The sequence below is a fragment of the Rhamphochromis longiceps genome, linkage group LG15 (genome assembly GCF_057381845.1).
Source record: "Rhamphochromis longiceps isolate RC_006_pf linkage group LG15, R_longiceps_female_GT1.1, whole genome shotgun sequence".
Classification (NCBI taxonomy): domain Eukaryota; kingdom Metazoa; phylum Chordata; class Actinopteri; order Cichliformes; family Cichlidae; genus Rhamphochromis; species Rhamphochromis longiceps.
This window is the reverse complement of record NC_140571.1, coordinates 7,928,425-7,940,490: the sequence shown is the minus strand read 5'-3', so window position 1 is coordinate 7,940,490 and position 12,066 is coordinate 7,928,425. Positions and strand designations below refer to the sequence as shown.

General features: G+C 40.9%; 1 protein-coding gene across 2 annotated transcripts in view; it reads right to left on the bottom strand.

Annotated features, from left to right (window-relative positions):
• nbas (NBAS subunit of NRZ tethering complex) overlaps positions 1-12,066 on the bottom strand; it is a 181,506-nt gene that overhangs the window by 124,698 nt on the left and 44,742 nt on the right. For both annotated transcript variants that reach the window (XR_014907717.1, XM_085383241.1), the window contains exons 24-29: positions 9,063-9,248; positions 5,970-6,143; positions 5,468-5,601; positions 2,172-2,234; positions 342-464; positions 155-257 (exon numbers count right to left, since the gene is read on the bottom strand). Coding sequence is in view for 1 of the 2 variants with exons in the window: in XM_085383241.1 (XP_085239367.1) it covers positions 155-257; positions 342-464; positions 2,172-2,234; positions 5,468-5,601; positions 5,970-6,143; positions 9,063-9,248 (783 nt within the window). In the remaining variant the exon portion in view is untranslated. The remainder of the gene's footprint in view (positions 1-154; positions 258-341; positions 465-2,171; positions 2,235-5,467; positions 5,602-5,969; positions 6,144-9,062; positions 9,249-12,066) is intronic.

The window sequence follows — 12,066 nt, the reverse complement described above, 5'->3', positions numbered from 1 at the left end:
ACTGGAGTGAAATAAATAAATATAAAAAGTGTCTTTGGTTCCTCAGTGAGATCCACCTGTCTCTAGCTAAAATTAGAATCCCAATTAAAATCAGAGTGAATACTGGATGCACCTTGCCAACACAAATCTTCCCAATATTGCTGAAGTGTTTTACCTGATGGCACGTCTCTGGTTTTAGGCAAGTGTAAACGTTCTGCTGCATATCCAGCAGGTCCTGTAGTAGAACTCTCCACATATTCTCACTCACTGGAGGGTTTCTGGACACACACAAACGTTCAGCATGTTTGTGGCATTTATTTCTATGTGTCTATTCATACATGTGTACTTTTCAAAGCTCATACTTGCGGCCGGTGTGACGACACAGTTTGACCATTAGCTGGTGGGCTTCCTCGTCATTGTTCTGGCTGTTTTTCACATACGAGATGGGCTTCTGTAGACCATGTTTCTCCAGAACCTCAACCACACTGTTAGGCATTGGAATAGATGGACAAATATAACATGTAATCACTGTTGTCATTAAGGGGGAAACCACTAATATGATCACACAAACTAAGATTAGGAAAATCACACAATGAAACCACAACGAAAAAACAAAAGTTACATTTTTCAAAACATTAATTCAGGAAAAACAAAAAACACAAAGACAGGATGACTGGCATCAGTAAGCGTCACAGTTGGAAACGCCAAGCAAGACAAAAACATGGCAAAATGATACCTGTGAGCGATCCAAGGGAGAGAGACAGAAGACACTTAAACTCTAAGCTGTTTATTATTTTGGCAGCAGAAAGTCATTTGCGAGTCGCGGTGCAGATGGAGCAAACGTAGAGCAAGACTGAAGAGCAGCGTGATAAACTACACGTCAAAGTGACAGCACCTAGGAGCACGTGAATGCATGCAGTCTTATATGACCAAGGGACAGAGAAACAGTGAAAGTGTGTGTGCATGTGTGTCGGTGAGGGATTAGCATGGCACCACCAGCCTCAACAGGGTCGTGCTGCTACAGATGTTCACTCTCTGCTGCAACTCATTACCATAGTAAACAGGTGCCTCTGTGTGTGTGTGTGTGTAGCTATATGTGTGAGTGTAAGACATACAACAAGCCCTGATATTTACAACTGTGTTTGTGTGTGCATGTTTGCTCAAGTGTGAAGTGTCCATGTGTGTGTGTGTGTGTGTGTGTGTGTGTGTGTGTGTGTGTGTGTGTGTGTGTGTGTGTGTGTGTGTGTGTCGGAGGAGGGGGGGTCTGCATGTTCCTATGCACATATTAATGCACCAGCAAGTGGCAGCAGCTGAAAACGGCTTTCATTCTGGAGGCGCTCGGTAAGAAGACACTTTGCATTTACTGCCTGATTCATCTGGATACGAGCGTGTGAGTCACTGCGCTTCAACACAAACGTACACGAACACACTACCCCCACCTCCCACCCCGGCGTGTGTTTGTGCATAGCTGCCTATGTCTGTGTGCAAATATGTGAGTAAACTTGTATGTGAAAGGACACACTAAGCCTTAACGCTGCTTCCTGTTGCTGCTTCCTCCTCCTCCTCTTCATCATCATCCACATTCCCATTTCCTTCAGGCTCCTGCCCTCCTTCCCTCCCCCAATCCCCACCTTCATCCTTCCTCCTCATCAGTGCTTTGTGTTTGCAAGTTCACCCAGAGGAGCAGGGTGGATGAGAAAGAGAGACAGAGGCACATGGCCGATTTAAACCTGTAACAGAGAAATTGCCTGAGCTTGTGCCATGGGACACACACCGGACTCTTGATACTGAGCATGTGCGCAAGTTGTATGTGTACCCACCCACCACCCCCATCCAATCAGGCACATATAAAGGGAGGGAAGCAATAAGCATTTCTACACATTGAACGTTTCCAAAGCATTGCAGCAATAATCACAAAAACTAAAGAGCTGTTCCTCCCAACAATTTATGTGCCCTGCCAATAAATACAGACAAGAAACATTGGAGTGTGAATACTTAAGTTTTTTTTTTTTTTTAAAGTAAGATCAAAACACACAATGTTAAATCGAGTCTATTACAGGAAAAGAAAAAGCAGCAAATCCTCATACCTCAAAGTCTGGAACCAGCTCTGACTTGTAAATCCAACTGTTTGTGCTGACAGAAGACAACAAGAGAGAGGAGGAAGTGAAAGCTGACAGACTGTATTACTTTACCTCAGGTGCTTCTCAAGTTTGTCCACCTGATCATGGAGTGATGGAGTGATGTCTGTCTGTGGCCTGTAGAACAATAAAACACACAAAAAGAGTTGTTACTTCTCTGTAAGTCTGTGTTACTAAAATTAAATTGGAATAAATAAAGTAGAACGCAAAGTAGGAAAAAGATTTGCATCATAAAGTGTACGCCTAATCCCCAAGCGCATGCCTGTGTGCGTATTTATGGCAGTACAGTTTCTACACTGTACCGTAAATGTGTGCGTATGTGGTCAACCAGTGAGGCTGTACTGATTTTCCACTAAAAATAAAACCCCATGATGCTTTGCCTTGAGGCAAAGGATTTTGGGTCAGGCTGGCCTGCGCCCCACTAGAGTACTGACCCTGATGAAACAACCTTCTGTTTATGAGCATCAGTGACTGTGAATGTGTGTCAGTGAGCGAGTGAGTTTTTTTTTTTTTTTAAAATGTATCTATTTATTTATTTGTTCATTTAAAAATAAAAAAATCTGACCTTTCCATTTCTCTGCTTTTTCACCCCCATCTCTGACTGTCTGTGCATCTCCACCTCCAGCTCTTCCTCTTTTTAATACCCATTTCTCCCTCATTCTATTTTTTCCCTCTCCTCAATCACTGTCTAATCCCTTGTCCATTTTTGGATTTCCCACTCTCTAAGGGTGAACGCACGTTACATTCTTCTGAGCAGATTTAGACCTAATTAAGCTGTCTCACAAGAAATATCAGAAAATTGGGTTGAAACTACTAAGTCATGGTTTCTCTCCTAGCTTGCAGAAATCTGTAATATTCTTGGCCGGGGTAGCAATTTTCAGCTTAGTAAGTCAGACACATCACTCCTGAGAGAAATGCTAAATTGAAAGCATTGCATATACAGTATAGCACCTTGCAGCACTCCTAAACCAAACACTGCAGAAAGCTGGCCTGTCTAGCAGAAAGGAAATGTTTAGTCTGAAATGCATATATGGGTATTATGCTCACCGAAAGCAAAAGTGTAACCATAAAGCGATTTTTTTTAATGGAGTGTTCATTAAAACTTGCAATTTATTATATATTATAAAGCAATTAAATATTAAATGAGAGACATAAAGAGGGTAACTTGTACAATATACAGTAAAATATACTGGGGGTGATCTATAAAAGTTGTGGTTGTTTCTAGAAACAGCTGTAGTCAGTTCCTTCATTTTAATATCAAGCGGCATTAAAAATCAATGCAACTAGCAGTAAACCACGTGTCGCAAACATAAGGAAATCAGTTTTCTGCATCCTATTTAAATATTCTCCTCTTTTTACTTTGCGCCATGAGAAAAAAAAAAAGTTTGTCATTTCATTGTGCTCTTTTTGTAAAGATCAACTACTTGGTACTTTCTTGGTACTTTTAAAAAGAAATAAAGGAAATAAACTCTTGGGGGGGGGGGGGAATTAACTAAATAAAACAATTTTGCAAACTTGGAAAACTCTATTCAATTAAATTAAAATATGCCTGATGAGGCATGGATGGGCATGTTTATTGAGACTGGATGTTTACAAGACTGTGAGTCAACAGCATTCAAACGGTTCTGTGTTTTTATTGTAATAACTGCACTGATTTCTATAAGTGTTGCCTCTTTCATATCCCTACATATAATAACAATAAGAAGAAGAATTAAAAAGGCTAAAATTAACACTGAATCTAATAAAAACTAAACTAAAAACAAAACAAAGAAAATAAATAAATAAAATGTCATTAGAGGATACAAAACTATAATAAGTCTGCTAACAATTTGTCAACGAGAAGCTTTTTCACATTTAAATGGATCATGGGTATATCTTTGAAAACAAATAGCTAGCTAAATACAGTGTAAAGTAATAGCAGTGCTCATATTTGGATAATCAATAAAATAGCTACATTTATCGATGTAAACTTCACTGATAGTAAAAGAAGTAATATTAATACGGGTGCTAGCAATGTATACATTATTGAGTAGCTTTTCAGGATTAGCTAGTGTGCCATTAAGGTAAAAACAGATCCAACAATTTGTTTGTTGCTGATTGCTTAGAAATGCTAATAAGATCATAAAAAAGGTTTATGTTCATGTTTTTTTAAGGAGGGAAAATACATTTTTGTGATTTAAATAAAGTAACCCAGCAAATAGCTTAGATTAGTCTACATTAATAATATTATGGAATATTATGATAAGGAAAAGTGGAAACCAGAACATCAATGATGTAGTAGCTCATCAGTGACAATTCTTGTGAATTGTAAATGGACAGATTGATGATCGATAACTCACCATGACATGTGCTAAAAAAATGTATCTTTAATTCACAACTTTAAAATGTAAAACCGACACGCTTATCTGTCTGCGTTACACTTGCTCAGTTTAGTGGAAGGCTGCACTGCGGCTGAAATCATGTCCCCAACCAAACATTGCTTGTTGCCCATAACAGTGACTTGTTTCAGTACAGTTATCCCCACTGTGGCATTATTTAGGGGAAATAAATACATGCCACTCACAGCAATGCATATCAAACTGGAGCTACGTGAGCCAGTTGCTAAAGGAAAAAGATCTAATTGCTGAAAATCATGGCTGTCATACTGTAGCAAGTGAACAATAAACAACAAAGCTCGCCAAAAGTGGTCATTTAATTTCTCAAATAATGTGCACACTGGATGGATAATTCTTCCAAGAATAAGTCATTAGGATTAATTTCAGCTACTCTTGACACTCTAATGACCCCCCCCCCTCCCATCCTCAGCCCTTCACTATCCGCTCAGTCTCCTTCAAATGCACTACATACCCACACAGCCTCATGGGGAACCTAAAGGACAGCCTCTCTTGCTATATGAAATAAAATGTGCTGCAGAAGAGGTGGGGGAGAGAAAGGCAGAGACAGCAATACCATCAGGTAGGAAATACTGTGTAGACTGTAGCTACGCTAACTGATGGCTCCTTGGAGTCAGAGCTAAGCGTAAAAGAGAGAAGAGGAGGAGGGAAAGAAAGTTACAAGGGGAGAGGAGCAGCACCTAAGGCAGTAGTTAGGTTTATTGATAGGTCCTAAGAGAGATGGAAAGGTGAAAGGAAAGGAAAAAGGTGGGTTGCTTGGAAGCAATGTATTCTTGTGGGCGAGGCAGCGCCAGACTGCTTTAATATCCTTATATCATGGCTTATCTAATGTATAAAGCTTACTTCTGTCATTACCAGAATATGCCCAATTGACTTATTGACTTGTGCGTTATCGTGCACGGCATCGTGTGTGTGCAATTTGTGTGCGATTTGTGTGCGTGGATGCGTGCGTCTGACCCGTAGCCCCTCTGTGGCAGACACTCCAAGATTTCATAACACAGGCTGAGCTGGTCGTCTCTCTCACAGCTGTAGATGCACTCCAAAGCGACCTCCATCAGCTGGTCTGGGTCCCCAATAATCTTCTGCTGGCACTGGAGGAGAGAAGAATAAGAGTCAGTATGTGCATATCAATGTGTGATTGACCCCGTAATTTATTTGTACCTACACACTGAAGCATTGCATCAATTTAAGCATTTTCTTCCTCTGGAGTGTTTGTGTGTGTGTGGTTCATGGCTTCTAATGGCCCAGAGACCTGTCCTTGGCTGCGTCCTTATGGGGTCATAAATACAGCATTTACAGCGCAGGGGCAACAACATCGGCCTTGACATCACACAAACAGCCAGAGCTGCAATGTCTGCGTGGATGTGCTTTCATTTTCCTGTCTCTCCATTTATGGTTACCCAAGTGTGACGCCGACTACACTTGTGCATTGTGTGTGTGTATGTATACGGATACTTGCATCAGGTTTGGAGTGCTTGAAAATGATGAGGGGCAGGGTGAGGTCTTCCTGGGCCAGGCTGACCAGGTATTCTCTGAGCAGAGATTTAGCAGAACCCTCTTTCTGTCCCTCACAGCGATGTAGGAATGGCACCATCCACTGGAAGGAGTCTTTCACGTAGTGCTCGGTGCTGGACTGATAACAGAAAGAAATTAAAGATACTTAAAGATGCAATTCAGGCAGGATACTAAAAATAATGTGACCTAGTGTGTTGAATAGATAATTCACTTAAAGTGAGTAGTATTCTACTGGTAGGAATTTTAGCCTAAGAAACTCTAGTCACTGATTTTATGCTCTTCATTTGTTGCGCTTTACATTTACATGTTTATGTAAATAAAATGAACTTAGCTCTTCCAATAAAGGAGAACCTCTGGGTGGAATGGTTGTTAAATTCATTTGTTTTCTTTTATATAAAAGACTATTAATGAGTTATATACCTTTCTGTTTGCAGTCATATAGCATATACTCCTATGGGCTAAATTTAGAAAGCCAATCTGTCAGTTGCACAAAAATTATTGTGAACTACATGGAAATAATGGAAATACTGCACTGATCACAAATAACAAGGGGTCTGAGCTTTCTCTAAATCACACACTGATTAAACTATCAACACAGAGACACACATATTTCACTGAGCTAAGCCTTTCTGGCTTTTAAGAGCCTGCTGACATGTCACCAGGTTTCTGATCCAAACACCAAGCAGTTACATAGCACAAGCTGAGCTAATTTCCACAGTGAAAAAGACAGATTTTGCACCAATCACCTATAAATTTCCTACAGCATCCTCTCCAATAGCCAACTTTGGGAGCAGCAATTTTGTGATGCTGTACCAGTGAAGACTTTTTGGCATTTGGCATTAGGGCACTAAAAGTAATGACGCTATAAAAATGCTTTATAAAAAGCCATTATCAGTTTTTATTGCTCAATTAACTTTATATGGATTTCAGTAAAAAGAAAAAAAAATCAAATAAGCATTTGATGCAGCCACCCTTTGCCTTTAAGAGGTACTCATACTCATTTTATTTATTTATTTTTTGAAGGGATTTGGCAGGTAAACTGTTCTAATCACCTTGAAGAACTTGCCACAGTTCTTCAGTGGATTTATGCCATCTCGAATGCCTCCATCTCTTTATGGCATCCAGACTGAATCCAAGATGTTGAGATCAAGGCTCTGTGGGGGTCATACCATCTGCTGCAGTGCTCCTTGTTACAAGCCGCAACAGCATGGTTGGTATTGCTCTCAGCTTGTGACTATGAGTGTGCGTGTGTGTGCGTGTGCGTGTGTGTGTGTGTATAAGTTTGAGTATCATCATTACGTAAAGCGGTCCAGGAGACACAACTACTACTAAAGGTGGTTTTACTTTGTCTTAATGTGTCTTTCTGGGTAGTAATCGATATCAAAATGTGTACATTGTAAAATCTTGACACGGCTGATTTTTTTCCTGTCCATGTTCAGACAGCATTATCTTGTGAATGCTTTCTGCAACCACGATTCACCTCATATCCCCAGAAAGCTAGTCTTTGCTTCTTCTGGCAAATTAAGGGTTAAAAGTGAATGTAGTCCAAAAGTTTAAACTTTTAACCAAGACAATAATACTGACACTGCTGTGTGTTTATCAAGCTGCAGAATGAATTTGGGAATGATGGGATGTCTGCACGATGGTGCTGTGTTACAGATAAGAACGCAAGACATGAGTGTGTGCGTGTGTGTGGAACATCAAGGAAAGTTAGTCGAATATTTTTTTTTCTCTGTTTTTGAATGTTTGTTAGAAAATTGCAAAGTACTTCAAACCGCATTTACATGAAATTGTGCCATGCAATTAAGCCTGAACTTGAACCATAATAGCTGCAGTATGTGGGCTGCGATGTGATTTGAGCAGATGCATGTCAAGTTCGTGCAAGGCCTTGCACCCACCTTGCGACAGCTCTGACTCAGGATATACAGATAAGAGAGCATCAGCAGGGAAAATGAGATTGAAAAAAAATAAATAAATAAATACTTGAATGCTAAATGCAAACTTGTACACCCACGCGCAACATTTTTGCTTTGCTGTACTGTCTCTCTGATAAAGAAAGACATCAGACGCAGGCAAAGAGGGAGATTTAATCTAGGCGAGTTTGGTAAACACTCAAACACACACAACCACACACACAGACACAGACACATGTACATACACACACAGAGCGTCCAGAGGGAGTACCAGTCAAACAGCATGTGTTAGTGCAGTCAACAACATTTGCTGGCTGCCTGCCTGTGTGGCAGATACTACTGGCAATGGGCCTCATAGGCTAAAGCTGGCAGTTATTAGCTACAATTTAGAGGACAGCTCATATTATGTACTCCAAGGGGACTTGTAACTGTAGTACCTGCTATATAGAATAGCTTTCATAGCTCTCATGTTGCTGTTGGAAAGGAAGCTCGTATCATCAAATATGAGTGATTTCAGGAATGAAAAGGAACTAATTTACTTGGAGGCTGCCGTTCAATTAGTCTTTTAAATTTTTCTGTTTGTTGCCTATTCTAGTTGCAATTAGCATAAATTATGTTTCTTTAAGCAACAATCAAGGACAATAAAGTAACTATAACGTGGAACTGTATGAAGAAATGTAATGGCAGAGAAATGGGAGGCAAGCTTTCTATTTGTTCAGACAATGAACACCCAGACAGGCTGTGAAACAAAGCAAGCGGGCTGGGAAACGCAATTTAACAGCGTCGCGTGAGGAAAACAACGTTTTTCAACTGAGAAAAAAAAAAAGAAAGAAATTATTTGCATTTGAAAAGGATAAAAGAAAGAAATTATGAAATGAATGACATTCATTATAATGAAGATAAAAACAAAGACAATTAGAAACAGTAAAAAGTTTGGACACACGTACCGAATGTGTCCAAACTTTTTATTGGTATTTTATCTTCCAGCTTTTGTACAGAGCTTTTCAGTTACCAGACCTGCTGTGCATACATGATTTTGTGCAGCTAAAAGTATAACCGTTTCTGTGGTGGGGGTCAACCTTTCCCAGTGTGCAGTTAAGCAGGTGGAAAATTAAGTCACGTACGTTTTTCATGAGCAGGCGGAGTTTGTCAATGTCGCTGAGCTGCTGAAAATCTTTAAGAGTCAGACCCAGTTCACATGATGTCTCATACACAAGTGTTTCCATGGTGACCAAGTCATCGCATAATCGCTCCAGCCCGGGGATTTCCCGCTCCTTCCCAAGGCGCACCAGCGACAGGGCGCAGTCCACCTGAGACAAGAAAGAAAGAAAACCAAATGAAAAACACGCTAGAGGAGGCTGACTACATGAATTCTACTTAAAAGTACATTGAAAAAGAAAAAAAAAAAAAAGACAAGATCAGTGGTCAACATCACACTTTCACTAACTTCTTAACGTCTCCTATACTTGGACGTTTTAAGGAACGAGCACTGTCAGTGAGATATTAAACACACTGTTACTGTGCCTCAGATTGGGTACTTTCATACTTCCATAATATCTTCAGTGCATGCATTCGTTCACACTGTGTATCACAAGTACACAGATGGTGTTGTGATAAAAGACCTGATAAAGGTCAAACGGTCGCGTGTGAAACAATGCACTGTACACTCAGCGGCTGCCGTTTTGGCAACGTGGGAGAAAGAACGAACGAATTTCCAGCCAGCTGTACCAAGATCTGTTGTCTCAGGCCTTTAGCTTACATGATAAAGAGCATATCAGCACTTCCATTGTTTAACAAAAGAAACGCGTTCATAAACCACCAACAGCATAATTGTCAACAGTGATGAAAAATTTGCCATGCATACTTTGGGGCAACACCACCCTCTCACAGGAACAGGTTGAATAGGTTAGTTATAGGGGTCACTACTCTGGAGCCAGTGGAGGTGGTTCAGGCATCTGACTTGGAGTAGTTATGTCCTACTGGGAGGAGATCCCAATACACGCTATTGAGATTACATCTCTCACCTGGCTGGAGAGCACATTGGTACCCCGTGTCTGCTTAGACTGCTGACTCCGCAACTTGAATGGCAATAAAATGTGTCAACAGAGAGCATGTTATGTAATTTATGGAGCACTTTAATAGTTTCATGTTGTGAGTTAGATGAGAAGACTCTAGGGGCATCTATAGAAATGAAATCAAGCTAATCTTGGTTTCACACTCCCAAAGAATGTGTTCCAGGACTGTGCAGGCTCTTTGAGATGTTCTGTCCCGAATTTCCTCTTCTTCTGTGCAACCAGTGGTTTTCGCCTTGTTTTAAAGCCTCCGTGCTTCTATTGATGAAGGTGTGTTAAACTCCTTGAATTAAAGCTAAAAATCTTCAATCACTTATGGATTTGCTCAATTAACATCCATAGTGTTGGTGTACAGAAACAAAACTAGAAAAGTCATTATTGTTTGAATACTTATGGGCCAAACTGTGTATACACACACACACACACACACACACACACACACACACACACACACACACTAACCCAACCTCTTAACCATGACACTTGGGCAGAAGGCAAATAAAAAGCCTGTTTGCAGCAATGTTCGTTCAATAAAAATTGTTGCCGAGATAACTGGATTGGGACGTGGAAAAAACAATATCCCGTCCAATCCAAAAGCAAATAATAGCTGTCAGTCATTACTAATATCCAATCATTAGACCTTCAGCAATAAAACATTGAGGTTTTGGGCTTCCTGCTGCTCCTAATCGATACAATTCCATCCAGAAAAGCAACCAATCAATATGCAACCAGCTATATGCCGGCAATACGCCCAGCCAATTGATGCTCGGCCACCTGTGGATGTTAGCCAATCAATAGCAGATGCTGCTGGGTCCTGCGGTGATGATTGCCTTTTCTACACCTTTTAGAGACAGCGCACACATCCTTGCTGCATCTTTCCTACACAAAGGCACAAGTGCCCACAGGCACACAGAAACACAGATACACAATCAATGCAATCTTGTTGTCTTCAGCTTATCTCAACACACATTACTTATTGTTGAATAAATAACTGCATGTCTTCATTTGCAAAAAGTATCCCCACAAACACACACACATTCAACCCAAAACCCAAATCACCTTGACTCAGAGTCTGAGCAATTAGATACAATGAGAGGGGGAAGTCTATTGATCTAACTGTGAGTGTAGATCCTCCTTGTTCTTTCCGCTCCTCCCTGCTCTCCAGAGATAGATTCCCCAGCTAACCACAGACAATTCAGATGTTGAAATCTCACACTTTTTAATTACGACCTCATCTCCATCCCCTCCCCTCGTCTTTCTGTAACACGACCCTCTCTCTTTGTGCTCTCCCCCCCCTCGCCACAACGGCAGATTTCACTCTTCACTGTAATATTCCAACTCAATTTGATGCTTCTTTGTCTCTCACCCTCGTCCTATCACACTCCTTTCTTTCAAACGGAATTTTTACATTTTCTCATCAGCTCTGCTCAATTTTAATCCTGTTCCCTTCCCTCCCACCTCTTCGAAGTAACAGTCACCACACTAGCCTCCATTTGAACTCCCAGCCTGCCCCTTTGCCTTTTCTGTATGCCAGCCTCCCCACGCTCTGTCTTGTTTTCAAAGCCACCCTCTCATTTTGTGCCATTTCGTTGCCAGCACAACAACCACTTTGTTTTAATATCCTTTATTCCTACCCTTTTACCCCCTTATAACTGGTGATTTTCTTCCCCACAGACAGCTCTTTCCATGAGATTGCTTTCCCTTTTTATCTCCACACCTATCTGTGCTGCCCTCTCCTCTTTCTGTGTTTGTAATACACTAACCTAACAAGGGCTGTTGCATCGGCCCAGCATTTATCTCCTCTTTCGGCTGCACTTCCATTCTCTGCTTGCCCTAGCTCGTGTCTCTCTCTGAGTCATCTTGTCAATCTTCCCATCAGTGTCTCGCCTCCTGCCACTTTGTGACTGGTTTAGAACACTTCAGCAAATGGCAGCAGAGATTTTCTGATGTATTTCTGTGTCACTGCTGCTCGTGTGAAGAAAAAACTAAATGTGTGAAATAACCAGAGACGTGAGAGTTCGGGACAGTCCAAAGAGACTCCTGGAGTAAGATGTGA